At 44.2% G+C, this 19,387-nt stretch overlaps 1 protein-coding gene and 1 pseudogene across 1 annotated transcript; one reads left to right on the top strand and one right to left on the bottom strand.

Annotated features, from left to right (window-relative positions):
* The first annotated feature begins 322 nt into the window (after positions 1–322).
* Positions 323–7,388, top strand: GPHB5 (glycoprotein hormone subunit beta 5). The gene is made up of 3 exons (XM_040477341.1): positions 323–565; positions 1,595–1,805; positions 6,633–7,388. The coding sequence occupies exons 2-3, from the start codon at positions 1,602–1,604 to the stop codon at positions 6,819–6,821; spliced, it is 393 nt and encodes a 130-aa protein (XP_040333275.1). The 5' UTR covers positions 323–565; positions 1,595–1,601; the 3' UTR covers positions 6,822–7,388.
* On the bottom strand, positions 5,062–5,875 carry LOC121031348 (60S ribosomal protein L21-like; annotated as a pseudogene).
* Positions 7,389–19,387: the final 11,999 nt, after the last annotated feature.

Raw genomic sequence — 19,387 nt, 5'->3', positions numbered from 1 at the left:
TTTTGGTTTCCACCCTTTCAGTTAGTGATCCTGTGTTCTTTCCAGGAAGAATTATCGTTTTGTTATTTTCAATGTATTGAAATGTTCGGTGAATTAAGGGAAAGCGTTTGCTGTCAGCTGCTAGTAACTGACTCCTGCTTCGAAGGAAAAGCTGTGGTGCCCGTGAAGGGAAATTAATCCATCTTGCCCCAGTGCATTTGTTCCCCTGAGAACCAGGTGAACTACTTTTGACTGTTTCCCTAGGATTATGTCACCCACCAAGGTAACTTTCTGTTTCAGCAGGTGATGTTAAGAAACAAAACAACACCCTGTAAGTTAATCAGTTTTGGAAAATAGAGACTGGCTTTCTATCCCAAGGCTTTGATGTGTTTAGTGGTTCCTGTAGGGATCTGCCTCTCTTTTGTTTTGATTGACAAGACCCTTCCTATATATTTGAGCAGTCAAGCAGCCCAGTGACAGAGGGTAGAGACATTTACCCAGAGCAATCTTCTATCACTCATCGTGATTTTCAGGAATCTTGGGTGCAAGTGTGAACCTTAAAAGGAGTTAGCTCCAGCAAGATCAGGTAAGTGCTTCTCCATATTTGTAACTTCATTCCACCAGAAGGGAAGTCTGAAGAACCCTGCTAAGGTGACAGATCAGAAGTGGATCGGTAGAAGTGCATCAGACCGAGAGATCAGATTTCAAAGTAAATAACTTTGCAGCAGTAATGAATGATTTTAAGCAACAACAAGTTGAGGATGTTCCACAAATGCAGTGTCCACTCGTATTTTAACATCCAGGTAGGCTCTGTCCAGGGGGCCAAACGTGAAGGGAATGATTCTGGCTCGTGGAAAAGCACAGAAAATGACCAAGACCCAGAAAGAATAGACCTGACAGTAAATTGGGATTATGTTTTAAACACTTCTAATGCTTTCCAATATGTAGGTTTAAACTGAATCACAACTGGGTGCCTATTACAGGGGAGGCATAGAGCGGAGGCAATTGGTAGCTAATACGATACATTTTTATGATGCCGCCAAGTCAGGTGCCAGGTTTCATAATATCTTGTGCGTACCCATGTTTTATGGTGGGTTGGGTTAGTAACCATACATCTGGGGCATACAGTGTTCATTTATCTACGCCCCTCCGATTTTCCAGCCACGACGCTGAGAGTGTAATTTTGTGTAGGCAGGTAACATGGCACCAAGTACCCTAGATCTGAGCGTAAATAATTTCATGTGTTATGTTAGGGTATGCATTACTTTTGGTGTGACTCATATTTTGAATTTATTTTGAAGAGACCATTGGAACAAACTTCTTGAACACATAAGTTAAGTCCAGCAGTTGGGTTGCAACAAGGAAAAGCCTGAGGATGCCCTGGGAGGGTTGGGTGTCTAATGAGCACAAGGAGTCCATGGAAACCATACTGGAGTCAGGGAGAAGAAAATTCGGGCACCTGTGTTGGAGTCTGTGGGCTTTTACACATACTTGGCTCATTTCTTCCGAAATGCTAAGAGCAAGGTGCCTTTGACAATGACCATCATATCATTGGTCGCCCCCTGGAAGGACGCTGGCTCTGTTAATAAACTCTCTTCCCTTTCCCTCTCTGAAGGAACGCCATGAAGCTGGCATACCTTTTCCTCGGCCCCATGGCCCTCTTCCTCCTAGCTGGCTGCAGCTGTGTTCTCAGCACGTCCAGTGGGAACCTGCTCACCTTTGTGGGCTGTGCCGTGAGGGAGTTTACTTTCCTGGCCAAAAAGCCTGGCTGCAGGGGCCTTCGGATCACTACGGATGCCTGCTGGGGCCGCTGTGAGACCTGGGAGGTGAGTCTCAAGACAAGCCCAGGTAGCAAAGCCTTCAGGGTCGGCCGCCCGGGTTGAATCCTAAGTGTTCACTTTTTAAATAAAATGAGGTAGAGTGGGGCATTTCTGTGGAATTTCTTTAAAATAACAATTATTTAGCATTCTCCAAAAGTAATCTGAAAGAAGCGTGATCTTGCCCCTGTAACAAAGCACTGATAAAATTAATATTTTTATTTTACACAGTGTCGTATATTTGGGAATCATCTTTAGGGGGTTATGATGTGCTATTATTCTATCCATTTTACAGATGGCAGGAGAAATTCAAGGAGTAAATGACTGCAAAGTTACATAGACAGTCAGTAGAAAGTTAGGGATAAATCCTTGGTTCAAGCATGTAACCCACACTTCTCTATGTTCCTCTACCTGTGATACGGCCAGCCAGTCACCAAGAGGCAGGCCTTGGACTATCTAGCAGGTGAGGGCAGGTCCTCAATTCTTCCCTCAGTGGCTCATGCACAGCCCCACCCTGCCCCAACTCCCCATTGCAATTCTTAGGGACCTCAGGGATTATCATCCACAGATCCACGAAGTCCCTTTGTATTCAATGATATCCAGCCTTTTAAGAGGCAGCGCATTAAAAATGAGGATACAAATCTTGGACAAAGTTCGAACCCTATTGGGCTGAGATGAGGAGATGTTTGCCAGGTGAGCAGAAAAGAGGCCCATTTAGCACCCTATCCCATCATACGGCAGAGTGACTGTTGACTCTTTCTACTGAGGCCTGGCTTGGTTACTAAGCACAAGCTCTGATTCAAAAACCATCACCCTGGCTCAGAAACCTTAGATGACTCCCCACTACTGCAAATTCCAAAACCAACTTCCGAGGTCTTCAGCAATATGAAGTCTGCCCGTTTTCCTGGGGTCTGTACATATTCCGAGCCCTGGTCTTGTCAGACTGAGTTTGAAAAGGTTTATTAAGCACCTCTCATGAAATCTCACTTTTGGTCTTTTTCTCATGTCCCTTCTCATGTCTATCTGTCATTATTAAATAAATTCTTTGATGTTTGCGTCCAGTGCCAACTCCTTCCCCAGAGGTTTTCTGAGTTGCTGGCCACCCCTGACTTGTGTTCACCTGTTGCCTTATTTTTTCCCCCACCACACAATGCTAGGTTTTAAGTTTTTTGAGAGTGGAGTTTCATTCCTTTGCCTTTGCCAGCCCTTGTTGCAGTGTCATGTATGAAAAAGACCTTCAATAAATATTTGTTGAATTATGTGGGATTGACCTCTATCTGGAGGCATACACTTTTTTTTTTTAAGTTTATTTATTTTCTTAAGTAATCTCTATACCAGACATGGGGCTTGAAGTCATGACCCTGAGATCAAGAGTTGGATACTCTTCCAACTGAGCCAGCCAGGTGCCCCTGGAGTCATACATCTTTTAACCTAATTGATGCCAACTTAGAAGTCTGTGAACACTATGAGAGGACACTGCCATTGGAAAAAACAGCCATCCATTCAGGGACTCAGAGAGCAACCTGCTGTCACTTAGATAAAATTATGGCCCCATAAACGGATTGGGTCCTGGTGACAAAATTTCCAAATTACATAAAACGACTCCACCTAATTAGCTTTATTTTTGCATCATCCAGGGGCTTGAGACTTAAGAGCCAAATAAAAATTCAATTACTAAGGATACTGTGGCTATGACTTGACATCAAACTTACTTGGGCGGGGGTCGGGGGTGGGGGGCGGTTGGGATCTTTTCATACTCAGGGCTCGGCCTGGCCATGCCTATCCCCACTCGAAGTTCATCTCTCTGGTCTTTGGAACTCTCTCTGGGCCTACATTTCAAACCTTGTTTCCTTCAACTCAGCTCGTTTTCGCTTCTGTTTAAAAATTGATGAATGTCTTTACTTGGATCCTCGTCACCCGCAGGAGGTCAGGGACTGTGTCCTCACTGGAGAAATAGAAGCACCAAGACCTTTAGACAACAAGATTCTCCTTAATGTTAGCCAGCTTTTATTTATGCCCTTAGTGTACTAGGTACCGGGAGGTTATGTATAGAGAATTTAAGATAAGAGGCCAAGATTTATTTTCCCAGTAATCTAAAAGTTTCTGAGATATAAAGTGCTTATTTTTGGTAACTTAACTGGAGAGCATGTCTGAAAATGAGGATGTCTGTGACAGCAAAGCAGCTGGATTTACTTCAAAGGTGGAACTATTGCTGAAAAGAGCCTTTGTTCACGGCCTGGGGTTAGGGTTGCCCGATTTATCAAAAACCAAGTCAAACCAAACCATGATTTCACTTAAATGTGAGTGTCACATAAACAGCAATTGTTTTTTGGGACCCAGCTGGTCCCAAATCGAGGCCTGGCAGGGAGGGAGGGGAGGGAAGAAAATACCCCAGTCTCACTGTGCTCTGTGCCCCGATCTTCTGCTGAAGCACATGGGAAGGAAGGGAGCACGGGAGCTCGTTGATTCGGTCCATAAATATTCAACCTGGGTAGGAGGTTGAGTAAGAGCGGAGAGTGGGTCTGAGGGGGCTGATGGGTGAAGTCCAGCATACCTATCTTGGGCTGCTTAGCCAAGATGCCACAGGCAGTATTGTTGGCTGTGAGAGTCATAAGGCATCTGTAGGCATCTTATTACCCATGCAATGAGTAGAGCCATACTTTATACTAAAAAAAAATTTTGTTGTTTACTTGACATTCAGATATTACTGAGTGTCTTAGATTTTACCTGGCACCCCTGCTTGAGATTCCAAATTACTGAGGGTAAGAGGACGTGCAGCAAACTGAGGAGGGTAAAATGCTACCTGAAAAGTAGGAGGAGGCAGTGATATCGGATGGAAGTCCTTGTCAAAGGCAGAGCCATTATTCCCGCGACAGTCATGTAAGAAGTTCATCCGGGGCCTCCGTTTAACATATTTTATTTACCCAATACAGGTGAAGGCGTTGGTTTTTGAAAGCTTGTAAGTTGTTATTTTTATTGTTACTTACTTATCCTTGCAACTACCCTGATAAGAACAATAGATTACATTTACTGAGCACTTACTTGGTGCTGGGCCTTGTACGGTGTGCATGTCATCCTACCGTATCTCCACAACACGGCTGTGAAGTAGAGATTTTGTTTCACAGAGGAGGAATCTGAGGCTTCCAGAAGTCAAGTGGACTTTCCAAGGTCTTCAGCAAGTGGAAGAACAGGGGCTCAAGGTCAAGGGTCTGACTGCAGTATTTGAGATTGTTTTTTTTTTTAACATGGTCTTTTGGTTATTTATTTATTTATCAACACTCATGGCCATGAATTCATAGGGAATGGGCCCCAGCAGCTCAGGCTCCTTCCCACTGGTTCTCACAAGGCGTGCTACTCTGGGCAGAGCAGGCTGGCACTTCAGCTGGACCCAAGGACCTTTCTCTTTGGCTTCCTTCTGTTTCTGATCATTTTCCTTCACGCACTTCAGGAAGCTGTCTCAGCAATTTGAGTGCTTAACATGCTCAATACGTACATTAATTTTCTTGGCGAGAATATTGCCCTTAACTTGTTTGCTTACAACAATGCCAAGAGTTTGCTGGGTGACACCGTAGATTCTGCCAGTCTTGGCATAGTTAACACTTGTGAGGCACTCTGTTTTGAATAGCGCCCATTCCCTTGATGTCCACAATATCACCTTTCTTGTAGGTTTGCATGCAGGTGGCCAAAGCAACTCCATGTCTCCTAAAAGGCCTAGAGAACACATAGTGGGTGCCTCTTCTCTTCCCCTTCGTGGTGGTCATATTGGTGAATTATTGGAAGACGGGGGTTCCGCTACAGGGTTTGGGATTTTAACTACTACTTTGTGCTGATTTCCTGATCTATATGCTCTTCGTGAAATTATCTTTGAATTCAAGATTTACGAGAGTTGAAGGCAGGAAGTGAATCCTTTGATTATCAGAACAGCGCACAGGGCATTCCAGAAGCTGCCTTGCTGTTTTCTGTCATTAAATCAACAAATAGTTATCGAGAACCTCCTGGGTGACAGGTACTACTCTGAGTAGTAGAGGCGCAGCAGTGAGTAAAATGGGAAAAAAATCCCTGTCGTGATGGAATTTGCTTTTTAGAGTGGGAAAAATACAACACAAATTAATAAAATAATGTAATATGTCCCGTGGTACTGACAGGTGCTATGCAGAAGAAAAAGCAGGAAGATGGTGGGAAGTGGCAGGGTGTGGAGGTGGGATGTTGTGATTATAAATAAGATGGTCAGGAAAGGATGTGCTGGGCACTGGGAATAGCAGGCCAAAGACTCTGGGGCGCTGCTGTTCTTGGTGGATCTGGGGGACAATCAGGAGATACTGTGGCTGGAGCAGAGTGAGGAAGCCAGCAAGACAGGGTGGCCGGAGACATAGCAGGGGGTACAGGGGTGGGGAAGATGATGGAGGGTCTTGAGGCTGAACGTCTTTGACTTTTACTCTGAGTGAGATGGGAAATCATTGGGGCTTTGAGCAGAGAAGAGAGAGGAATCTGACTTACATTTTGAAAGAATCACTTGGGGCTGCTGTGCTGTAAATTGACCATAGGGGGTGATGGTAGAAGAGAGACCAGTCAGAAGGCTTTTGCAATGATCAGGATAATTCATTTGCTAAATATTTATTGAGCACTTGCTATGTGCCATGGGCTCTTTGGGAGCTCAGGATATGGTACAGAAAGCAGGTTGCTGCTCTCAGGAATTTGCTTTCTGTTGGGAAGAGACAGATTCACAAGTAAACAAATGACTAACGAGTTAATTTCTGAAAGTGATTAATGGTACGGAGGACAAGAAACAAGATGGCATGTTCTAATGGGTTCCCTGTTTTCTACCCGTGAGGATAGAAGCCCATTCTGGAACCCCCCTACATTGAAGCCCATCATCGAGTCTGTACCTACAATGAGACCAGACAGGTGACGGTCAAGCTGCCCAATTGCGCCCCTGGAGTGGACCCCTTCTACACCTACCCCGTGGCTGTCCGCTGCGACTGCGGGGCCTGTTCCACTGCCACCACGGAGTGCGAGACCATCTGAAGCTGGCGTGGCCTACAGAACACAGCTGGCAGCTTTGAGCTTCACGGACCCAGGTGCACGGGCAACCTGAGCAGCTATACCCCCTGGATTCAAGGACTGTTTAATTCTGACCACCTGTGGAGGAGGTTATCCGTCTCCCTTAGGCCCAACTCCGGCCTAAGGCCCAGAGGCAGCATACTGATGCTAAAAATCCAAAACAACATTTGTGTTTTCGCTGAAATAATTTCTCTGGTTCACACACTTGCAAATTAATTTATCTTTGCCTTGAATCTCAGAACATAATTTGTATATACCACAATCCTCCTCCAATCTGGATTTATAATACGCCAATAGTTTAAGGGCAGTGGGAGTAATTAGGAAATGGGTCTAGAAAGTCTTTAAATTCCCATCTCTTATTTAACAATTGGTCTTCAACTAGATTTAGGATCAAAGGGCCAGATATTAATAAAACCAAGGCTTTGTCCTCAAGCCCCCAAAGAAAATCCAATTGCAAGCTTCCTTAGAGAAAATACTCCCTCCGTCTTTGAGCACTTATCTCAGGTTAAAAAGTGCTCAGATTAAAAAGAGGAGGGCGATAGTAGCTCAAATTGAAACGTGTTTGGTTCTGGGTGATTCTTTTCCAGAGCAAAATTCTTGAAGCTCCTCCTTAATGAAGAGGCCCCTTTGTGATAAAAACAAAAACAAAAACAAAAATGAAACAACACTCAGGAGAAAATGTGAACTGGATCCATCACTTAGGTTTAAAAATGTACAGAACTAAACTCTGGTTTTAGACTCATGGGATGCTCTCCCAAAGCTATGGCCAAAATGATTAATCACGAATATTCTTTCCCATTTAGCATATTTTAAATTTAAGTTGTAATTTTTTAAATTTGGAAATTTTGCATGTTTATAGGGGTAAAACTGCATTGCTAGCTTGGGGGAAAGTCCGTGATCATCTAGGCCTTGTGCTAAAATCTTACAGCAGCTGATTCTCTGTGACTTTTTTTTTTTTTTTTAACTCTGGTATTGTGCAAGTGTCTTTAATTCCGACATTTTGAGGGTTGAAATGAACTCTGTTCCTTTTTTCACAACACGCCAGGAAAATCTGTGTTAATGCCAATAAAGCATGTTCTTTGTCTTTTGGATTCATGAAAACTTTCAAAAAAGTCTTTTTAGTCTTTAACAGACTTGGAATAGCAATAGCAAGCACATTCAAAACGAATTTAGAATGTCACGTTTAGTAAGAGACACAGACAAATGACTGGATATGGTAAGTCCCAAGGTGGCTCCATCTGGACTCACATCCTTGGCATATCCCAGCTGGGAGCCAGGAGCCCCCCTTGAGAGAGGAATTGGAAAAGTCCTCATGAAAACAGAAATGTGACTGTTGGGGTTCACGGTCAAGGACTGGGATGCTGAGGTGAACACCTGGGAACAAAGAACAGGAGCAAAGTCCACCCCAGTCCTTAGTGCAGATCTGTTGTTAGGCAAAACACTCTAACACAAAAAGTAGTGGGGAGCCTGGGATCTCGGCCGGACAGTAGGTGGCGATTGGGAGTAACCCTGGGTGACACCTCACAAGTGTTTTCAACCCATCCTCACAAGTGTTTTCAACCCATCCCTAAGAACTTCCCTCAGAATTTTTCTGACAGAAACGGCGGCTTCTTTTTTTTTTTTTTTTTAATTTTTTTTCAACGTTTTTAATTTATTTTTGGGACAGAGAGAGACAGAGCATGAACGGGCGAGGGGGGCGAGGGGCAGAGAGAGAGGGAGACACAGAATCTGAAACAGGCTCCAGGCTCCGAGCCATCAGCCCAGAGCCTGACGCGGGGCTCGAACCCACGGACCGCGAGATCGTGACCTGGCTGAAGTCGGACGCTTAACCGACTGCGCCACCCAGGCGCCCCAGAAGCGGCGGCTTCTTAAAGAAACTTAGGGAAAAAGGGCAGAAGCAGTAAGGGTTTGCCACAATTTGAGAAGTGACTACAGCGTGAGTAAGGGGCCAGGCAGGAAACGAGGGATACACTGTAGCCAGACACTGAGGACAAGTGAATGGAGTCGCTATTTATAAATGTGCTGGCAGAGATAAGGAAACCAACAAGGGGTGATAAAACACTCTGAATGCTTGTTTAGAAGCAATGAACATCCCTAGGCTGAAGGAGAAGAAGAGGAAGTGACCATCAGACCCCAGAGAGAGCTGTGACCTTCCTTTCTTAGGACCCAGCTGGTCCGGAATCAAGGCCTGGTAGGGAGGGAGGTGGGGGAGAAGATACCCAGTCTCACTCTGCTCTGTGCCCTGATCTTCTGCTGAAGTACATGGGAAGGAGGAGAGCACGGGAGCTCGTTGATTCGGTCCATAAATATTCAGCCTGGGTAGGAAGTTGAATAAGAGCAGAGAGTGGGTCTGAGGGGGCTGATGGGTGAAGTCCAGCATAGCTATCTTCTGGGGTGCTTAGCCAAGATGCCACAGGCAGTATTGTTGGCTGTGAGAGTCATAAGGCATCTGTTGCATCACAGTTACTAAGAATCCTTGTGATGAATTGGGACGGGATACATATGGAAAGGTATGTACTGGCTAATCAATATCTTTAACATTGGAGAGATGTGGGAACAATGATAATTGTCAGGACTGTGGGATTAGTTAGTTGTTAAGTACAATCGAAGCACTCAGGGGATGGTGTAAAAGCCACATTTGAAGCCACTCTCTTCTCCTGGAGCTGAAGGAAAGACTGTGCTGAACAGCAGGCCTCAGACCTAAGCCGGAGAGCAGCTGAATTATTAAAAAGGCTTGGGGCATGGGGGCGGCTTAGTTGGTCGAGCATCTGACTCTTGATTTCAGCTCAGTCATGATTCCAGGGGCGTGGAATGGAGCCCCACGTGAGGCTCTGTGCTGAGGGTGGAGATTCTCTCTCTGTCTCTCCCTCTGCCCTTCCCCTCTGCTTCCTTTCTCGATCTCTAAAAATGAATAAATAAAGAAAATAAAAAAGAAAAGTCTGGATCCCCAGCCGTCTTCTATCCTTAAGTCAAGGTCCTCCTAGGGAAGGAGTGGGACAGGAAGACCTGGAATGGGGACAATTAGTGGATGAGCTTGAGGTTCCCTTACAGAAGGGGCCCACTCCTCCTTGCGAGAGATCAGCCTCCCCTTGCTGAGACCCGGCTGAGTCTCCATCCACAGAAGATGTTTTATATGATAATACCTGCCTTCCTCAAATACTGCCCATGACCTCTCATGGATAATTAAGGTCAAGTCTAAGGATGACTCCACTGGGGAAGGACTCTCTGTATGATGGGAGAACAAGATCTTCCATTGAAGCTTCCTGAGGACCTGATGAACGTAAACAGAGATGGGGTAGAACACAGTGAGGATGGACCTGGAGGGCGTCAAACTTTCTTATCTCAATGGATGAGGGGGAGGGTGGCAGAATATAAGACAGGACAAGAGCTTATTTATTTATTTTTTTTTTTCAACGTTTATTTATTTTTGGGACAGAGAGAGACAGAGCATGAACGGGGGAGGGGCAGAGAGAGAGGGAGACACAGAACCGGAAACAGGCTCCAGGCTCTGAGCCATCAGCCCAGAGCCTGACGCGGGGCTCGAACTCACGGACCACGAGATTGTGACCTGGCTGAAGTCGGACGCTCAACCGACTGCGCCACCCAGGCGCCCCAACAAGAGCTTTTTAATGGGGACGTCGACCCATGAATCAGCATTTAACATCTTTACCAGGGCACATGGATCTGGTCCCAGTGCGCTATTGGGATGGCTCTTTAAAGTTTGGGGGAAATGTGGCTTATATTAATGGATAGAAGATGCCAGAACTGTCCTGGAAGGATATTTGAGGATAAAAGGCTCAAGGAAGTGGGCCTGCTAGAATGGATTTATTACATAAGACCCGAGAACTCACCAGTGGCTATGTTCATCTGGAGGTTCAATGGACTCCCTTCGCTAAAGTGCTAAGGAATGCACCTGTGAAGCTCCATGGCGGTTGTCCTTTGCAGACTGGGGTGGAAGGCGGGAGAAGCCGCCATGGAACCAGGCTTTCTGGTCTTGGCAGAGATGAGTGGGTCTGGAGTAGCAGAGACCCAGCAATGACATGTAGCTCTAAGGGGCAAGGTAAACGTAATTGCTGTAACAGGCATCACAAGCACAACAGCAATCAGAAGACTCTCATCCGCAGGCCCTGTGGTGCTGGGTAGTATTCCACGATGTTCCTGGTCCTTGGTATTAAAAGACCTTCTACAATAAATATATATTAGAACTAAAAAAGCTATTAATGAAAAAGAGTGGCTCAGTCGGTTGAGCGTCCGACTTCAGCTCAGGTCATGATCTCACGGTTCAGGAGTTCGAGCCCCCCATCAGGCTCTGTGCCAACAGCCTAGAGCCTGGCGCCTGCTTCAGATTCTGCGTCTCCCTCTCTCTCTGTCCCTCCCCACTCACACTCTGTGTCTCTCTCTCAAAAAATGAATAAACATTAAAAAAAATTAAAAAATAAAAGAAAAAGAGTGAAATACCTCTCTCAATGCTAACCTTGAACCTTTTTTCAAAGCTCTTTTTCCCTCTCCCTTTCCCTCCCCATCTCTCTTCCCCATCCCTCACTTCCACAAATATTTTTTTTCCCCACAAATACTCATTACCCCTAATTTTGTGCAAGGCACTGTTTGGGAAATAAAGATATAAATATTATTACCATTTACGGACTTTTTTCACTCTGAGCAGGATCCTCTCTGTTAATTCTTCTGAATTCTTGCGTCGCCTATGCTCCTAGTCACTGGAATGGCCATGTTACCATTACCACCTTACACCTGATGAAAGCGAAGCTCAGAGAAGTCAAGTGACTTGCCCAGGATCCGACTGCTGATAGGCAGCCTGTGCAGGTTTCACTGCACACTCTTAACACTAGAGCATGATGCCTTTTTGGAGTGCTCCTTCCTAGTCGTTACTGCTTGGGGAAGTCTTTGAAGTCATTGATGTTAGACTATCTCTTGCCATTGGTTAGCGTGTTGGCAGCCCCTCCTGGAGGTGGCTCAGTGCAAGCTTGGGTTGTTTTATGGAGATGGCAATTTTTTTCTAATTTCCTGTATAACCTTTAGGAAGATCATGCTTTGCGGTAGCCCAAATCAAAGCTTACAACAGGAGAGCTGAGGGAGAAAAGGATTGGAGCCTCGAAGGGAAATTCAAAGACACAGCTGTGGAAGTGAAGGCTATGTGCTCTCAACTGATTTCACAGGCACTGGGAGCACTGGGTGCAGAGTGATGATGGTTCAGTGCCTTTAGGCGAGCTCTAGATAAATGCTCAGAAACTCCTTACTCTTGGAAATATGTTTATTTTGCAATAACAAAAGGTGAGGAGAAGGGGGATTTCCTGAAATTTTTTTTTTCTATGGGAACGCTTTGAATGAAAACTATAAATTCTCACAGCTCATTCTACTTCTGGGTTTATTAGCTCCATTGATTGAACCAGTAGGTCATGCTTCTCTTCTTTCATTGATTGGGAAGTGAAAGGGCCACCCGGAGAGTACCAACTTTTGCTGCAGTGACCCAGTGAACACTTCAAGCTATTTAGGTTTTAAATGTAATAAAAAGCATTTCTGAGATAATAAATGAAGTATATATCTAATTGAAAACAATGCGGCATTAATTAATAATTGTTATTTCACAAAGTTTGCCAGAGGACTACTTGTATTCTTCATCCAGGAGATGCTTCCTATAAAATAATGTACGCCTTATCTTTTTAGTTTTCTACAAAACATTAAAGCAAATTATTAAGAAGCACCTTTGAAACCATTCTTTTGCAAATTCTGCAAATTTTATTTTCTGTGCAAAATTTCTACTAGTGAAAGTTTACTGGAGTAGAAGAATTTTGGTCGTTATTTGCTAGATGAACCTTCTGGCATTTCTTTTACAATGAGTTTCCTTTGTTTTAATGAATGGGATTGTTTGGAATTGTGTACAGGGAGATCCAGAAGGCTTAGTGCCTTGTTGTTGTGATCCCAGAGTATCTGAAAGGACGCTGAAGACCTCTGAAGAGGTGATGTCTAATAGCTCAAAAAAGAAACAGAGAAAGGATGAGAAAAGAAGGAGCAGGTGCAAAGCACTGTAACTGATAGTGTATGGCAGAGACTTGTCTCTAGTGTTAAGGAATTTAGAGGGATTATTCTCTCCTCTGTCTCCTCTGTTCCTGGTCCTCATTATCAGAAGTAAAGTAAACATTTCCTAGGCTCTTTGGCTTTATAATTGACTCTAAGTTCCCCCAACTGTACAATTTCTTTAGCATACTGAATAATTGAGGTGTTTTTTTTTTTTTTCAACATTTATTTATTTTTGGGACAGAGAGAGACAGAGCATGAACGGGGGAGGGGCAGAGAGAGAGGGAGACACAGAATTGGAAACAGGCTCCAGGCTCTGAGCCATCAGCCCAGAGCCCGATGCGGGGCTCGAACTCACGGAGCGCGAGATCGTGACCTGGCTGAAGTCGGACGCTTAACCGACTGCGCCACCCAGGCGCCCCGAGGTGTTTTTTTTTTAAAGGCTTCCCAATATACAGGATCAGTTATATGCTTCAACCTTGATTGTGGACCATTGGGGCTTCTGGAAAGTCATTCAAACCCCAAATACAATCATTCCCCAACAAACAAACAAACAAATAAACATTCCCCAAAAGAGAAGAAATTTTGCTTTAGCAGCAAGATGAGAATGGTAATATTCTTTTGGTGACGTGGAAGATATGATTACCAGCAAGAAATAAATATAGCTATCCCTGAGTCATAAATAATATGCAACATGAAGTTACTTAAAAGAGTATTTATTCACTTAAACTTAAAATATACATACACAAAAAAGGTTATGATGAATTATTAATTGCCATTAATGGCAATTATCTTGAGGAAGCATACATGCAGAGCTATGCACTTAAAATAGAAATTTAATCCTGTGACTTTGTAGGTTCTTTCTACAGGAAATGTATGAACTGATCATGCTTTCTTGGCCTCACTGTGTTGCTCATGCAGAGATTCCCAAGGCTCTACACTACAGTGAGGTACACCGTCTAAGGAAGATGATCCAAGCTTCCAGGCTGTTTTGAACCTCCATCTTCTTTTTTTTAAAAATTTTTTTATGGTTATTTATTTTTGAGAGAGAGACAGAGCACAAGCAGGGGAGGGGCAGACACACACACACACACACACACACACACAGAATCCGAAGCAGGCTCCAGGCTCTGAGCTGTCAGCACAGAGCCCCATGAGGGACTCGAACTCACAAACCATGAGATCATGACCTGAGCCAAAGTTGGACGCTCAACTGACTGAGTCACCCAGGTGCCCATGTTTTGAACCTCCATCTTCTGTCTCCCTCTTGAAATTTGCGTATCAAAATTAAAACATTGGTGAGGCGGGGAGCCAATTTTACTGAGTGGAATTAAGACATCATCAGCACTTACAAATACGTTGGAAATGCTTCGAAGAGGAAGATTTTGTTCAGCTTTTAGCTCCTGCTTGAGCAAGCTCGGGAAGCTAGTGCTGAAACATTTCCCTATTGAAACATAAACATCAGTTAATGAGAATAAAGTCCAGTTGAAATGGGCTGCAAATTTCAGCATTAACAAAACCTGAGCCAACTTCAGGACAGAGCCCAAAGGAACTAACGTGCCATTGATCTGCTCATGCCAATCTCTACGGCATAAACCGTAGACAAGCGGAGGAGTAGAAGCAGGCGGCCTCTGAGTAGGGGACTCTCTTCTTCAGCACTTGATCATTTCAATGTGCTTAATTTAGTAGAAATGTTTTTATTCCAACAGGGGGAGGCTTTCAGATATCTCAGACTGGTATTTTCCATTAGCTTTGCCGTGAAGGGACTGGAAATCAAACATTCAAAAATGATGAGTAAATGGATTCTTGACGAGAGATTGGTTGTTGATGCCAGTTTTCTTCCTCTATTAGTTTTTTATGAAGAAGAGAAAATAGGCTTTACTTTGTGGCCTGGTGAAGGAAGTGAAGGGTGGGTGTGCAGGGCTGTGGTGGTCCCTGGTGTAAGAAGCACTTTTTGGCAGCTTATACCAGTGGTTATGAGCAAGAAATCAGGAATACATTTACAATAATGAAAACAATCTTTGGTAGTATTCTGTTTTGGGATTTGACTAGACGCCTCCAAGAATGCTAACCACTTTGGTAGCCAAACTACTCCCACGTGTAAAAGCTGTCCTAGTTAAAATATCTTTTCAGTGTTGGGGCGCCTGGGTGGCTCAGTCAGTTAAGTGTCCAACTTTGGCTCAGGTCGTGATCTCGTGGTTTGTGGGTTCAAGTTCCGTGTTGGGCTGTGCTGACAGCTTGGAGCCTGCTTCGGATTCTGTCTCCGTCTCTCTCTCTCTGTCCCTCCCCCACTTGTGCACATGCTCTCTCTCCCTCTTTCTCTCTCTCACTCTCTCAAAAATAAATAAATCGACCTAAAAAAAAGCGTTTTCAGTTTAAAAGTATCTTGGGACACAAATGGGTTCCTGCAGCCTAGAGCGTGAAGAGGGACCCCTGATTTTGAGCACCAAAGTCAGAACTCTGTCAACAGTGGAAGCAGGAGGTGGTCCTTTGCAGAGGTGGCGGTCCCTGAGTGACTCTGTTTGCACAATGGCATCAAGTCCTTATTCTGGGATGGAATCGCTGATGCCCTAGTCGGAAAATTAATAAGCCATTTGCAGGTATAATTTGCCTTCAGGACCTCTTCAGCAACAATGGGATTTGAATATGATACATTTCAGTGTGTGTGTGTGTGTGTGTGTGTGTGTGCATGTACATGCAATTTTTTAAAATGTTTTTTACTTTGTGAGAGAGAGAGCGTGTGTGAGTGGGGGAGGGGCAGAGAGAGAGGGCAGAGAGAGAATCCCAAGCAGGCTCTGTGCTGGAGCACGCAATCCCGTGCTGGGCTCCAGCTCATGAACCATGAGATCATGACCTGAACCAAAATCCAGTGGGATGCTTAACCGACTGAGCCACCCAGGCGCCCCCTGTGTGTACAATTTTTAAAGAGCTCTTATACACTGGGGGTGTGTGGGGGGGGAAAAAAGAGTGGTCCACGGTGATGTTCAGTAAAAATACATTGAATAAATGAATGCAAGTCTGTCTGTGCTTAGGACTGAGGATATAAATCTGTGGAATGCCCTGTTTATTTTATTTATTTATTTTTTTAAATTTTTTTTCAACGTTTTTTTATTTATTTTTGGGACAGAGAGAGACAGAGCATGAACGGGGGAGGGGCAGAGAGAGAGGGAGACACAGAATCGGAAGCAGGCTCCAGGCTCCGAGCCATCAGCCCAGAGCCTGACGCGGGGCTCGAACTCACGGACCGTGAGATCGTGACCTGGCTGAAGTCGGACGCTTAACCGACTGCGCCACCCAAGCGCCCCTGGAATGCTCTGTTTAGAGGACACGTCTGTCGTCCATCCTTATTGTGGTATCTACCATGCTCCCATCTTAAGCAATGCAGACAGAAGCTTCACCAAGAGTTTATGCTTCAGAAATTTGTTTTAGCTTCATTTTTATAACTTCCTGTGATATGAGTTTTTCTCATTTCTTTCTGGAAAACAGTTTTGGAGGGCATTTTTTTCTCTCTCTTATAAACACCAAAAAAAAAAAAAAAAACCCTTTAAGAACAGAAGCACTTCAGATCTTTCAAACCAGATGCTCTGAATTTCTGCTTTGAATTTCAAAATATGCTTATTCCTTTAGTGCAGCTGGGCAGCACATGACGAGAAAAAGAAAGGACTTCGGGAAAGCCTTTTTTATTCATCCAATAAACATGAACAACTCAAATATTAGCTTAAGGAGTAGCCAAAGGGTAGTATCACAGAGACAAGCAAAGCTGATGGTTTCTTCATCAGGCAGCTACATGCATGGATGTAAAAACAGAGGGTAAACTTGGTCATCTCATAGATCAGTACCTCTCAAATTTTAATGTGCACACAGATTGCCCATGGGTCTTATTAAAATGCAGATTTGGGGGCACCCGCGTGGCTAAGTTGGTTGAGCGGTCGACTTTGGCTCAGGTCATGATCTCACAGTTCGTGAGTTGGAGCCCCACATGGGGCTCATTACTGTTGGAGCAGAGCCTGCTTCGGATCCTCTGTCCCCCTCTCTCTGCCCCTCCCCTGCTTGTGCTCTCTCTCTCAAAAATAAATAAAACGTGAAAAAAAATGCAGATTCGGATTCGTTAGATCTGGAGTGGGCCCAAGTTTCTGTAGTGCTAACTATCTCCACAGGAATGCTGCCAGTTGGATCCTGGGACACACCTTTCAGTAGCAAAGGGCTAGACAAGTTCATTCTAACCGAGGCCTTTCTCAAGTGGCTGACGAAGACACCCTCAGATCACTCAGAAATGAGAGTAAGGGAAAAAAAGACTATTTAATGACGTAAAAGTCAGAACATGGCATAAAACAAAGTGCAAGGTTAAAGAGTACATGAAGTAATATTCCATTAATTACAAAAGCGTACATAGAACAGCCATTCTATAAGAAGCAGGTTGTAAGAAAGCCAAAGTTATTTCCCTTGTCTATCATTTCCCCTGTAGCGATCACATGGGGAGGCACATGGACTCTTTTCAGTTGGGATAAAATTCTGCTGAGATGGACTGAGCCAGTAATTACTGTTTACTCAGAGCAAAAAACAATTTAAGCCAGGCAATGAGAAGAATGCAGAATTCATTAACCTTCTTCTTGCCCATGGTTCCTCTAGGAGAACAAAATCCGATTGCTTTCAAAAACTTGCTTCAAAACATGGCAGGTGGTGGTAATTTTAGGTGTGTGTTTGCAAAGCTGCCCCAAACATACCATCATGCCATGAAAGTATTACTGTTTTCTCCTGCAAAGAATTAACATAAAGTCTGAAGAAGACTGGTGTGTGCGGGGTTATTGGGAAGCTCAGGGAGCTAATATGGCTTGTGGGTGAGACTCAGTTGTGGGCCTTGGGGACCATCTCCTCATATTGCCCCAAACCTCCTGTCCCCTAAAACACTGGTCAGACCGTGTTCACCAAAGATAACTGCATACACCGAGAGGCTTGGAGAACACGGCTGAAAATACAACAAAATCACTCTGCCTATAGCAGCATGAAGCTCAAGGACACAACGAAATTACCGGGGTAGAACATATTTAAAGCACAAATGCACAAAACAACTTCAGATTTTGACATAATATTCCCTGGGGAGAAAAAAAAAATAGATTGTGACCAAAATTAATCATGTAGCTTTTATTTTAATCTCCTGTCATGGAAGTTAAAAGCCAAGAACTAGGGGTGCCTGGGTGGCTTAGTTGGCTAAGCATCTGACTTCAGCTCAGGTCATGATCTTGAGGTTTGTGCATTCGAGCCCCTGCATCAGGCTCTTTGCCGTCAGAATGGAACCCCCTTGGATCCTCTGTCCTCCTCTCTCTGCCCCTCCCTCGCTTGTGCTATTTCTCTCTCTCTCTCTCAAAAATAACTAAACATTTAAGAAAACAAAGCCAAGAACTGTTGCTGAACTTGCATCCCCGAATTCACAGATGAGCCAAACCCTCCTTGACCTATTCCTCCCCTAACCCACATGGATCTGCAGTGAACACCACCCAGCCTCTGATGCCTGAAGTACCTCTGTCTAGAGCTCGGCATTTCATCTCATTTCTCGGCTTTGTTGACCACGGAGGCACCATGAATTGTTGCTTATCTCATGTGTTTGTGTTCCGTTATTGTCATTTTGCATGTCAAATGCCATTGTTCCATTCGGAGATATTCCACTGAAGATGAATAAATGGCATTCCTACCAGTAACTGTCTTTCCAGATATCATTAAGTCACCCTTTTCAGGTTTTACGTCATGTTAGTGCTTCAGAAACTTTCAAGATAATTTCTTCACTCGTATTCCTCGGCAAGTTTCCCTTGACTGTCTGCTTGTGGATGGGCAACCGTGATGACCTGCCCGCATTCCTACTGAGGACCCAAAGAGCATTGGCCAGAATTTCATCATTTTTCATGAATGGTGAGGTGGAATTATCTAGAATTATCATATGATTAACCCTGTTGGCTGACTCTGGAACGCTCTTCACACGAACAGGCTTCCTTTCTTCCCTAGGCCTCTGGAGGCCCCGGGCAGAAGTTTTCCACTCTCTGGGAGAATCGTCAGGTTGTGTGTCTTTGCCTTGTGTTTACTTTTAGTTTTCTCTCCATTCTCTAAATGTTTCCTTTTTAAAAGGACCTAACTTCCTTTGTAAGAAACTCAGTTTCCCCATCTTCTTTTTCCTTTTCTGTTTCTAACAGTTGTGGAAATGAAAATATTTTGTTGAGTTTCCTTATGTGTACTTGGGCAGCCTATTCAATGACTCTTAAGAGAATATCTGGTGACCTGTGGCCCTCACCTTTGAGAGAGAATGCACATTTTGCATTCTGGCATCTGATCATAGGGGCTGAAGACATAAATGGCTAGGTAATCATCTCCAGCATGGCGTCCATTTAAACATTCCTTTAAAGCAAAACCTCAATTTCTAATTTTCCATCACTTTGGTCTCCAGGATGAGTTTGCCTTTGTGAATGCAATACTGCATCTTTATAATGCTAATTTATTTTGAGGAGGGG

Source organism: Herpailurus yagouaroundi, unplaced genomic scaffold (assembly GCF_014898765.1).
Source record: "Herpailurus yagouaroundi ecotype Mexico unplaced genomic scaffold, PumYag 141, whole genome shotgun sequence".
Taxonomy (NCBI): Eukaryota; Metazoa; Chordata; class Mammalia; order Carnivora; family Felidae; genus Herpailurus; species Herpailurus yagouaroundi.
Note: the sequence above shows the minus strand (reverse complement) of the source record. Positions and strands in the feature narration are given on the sequence as shown.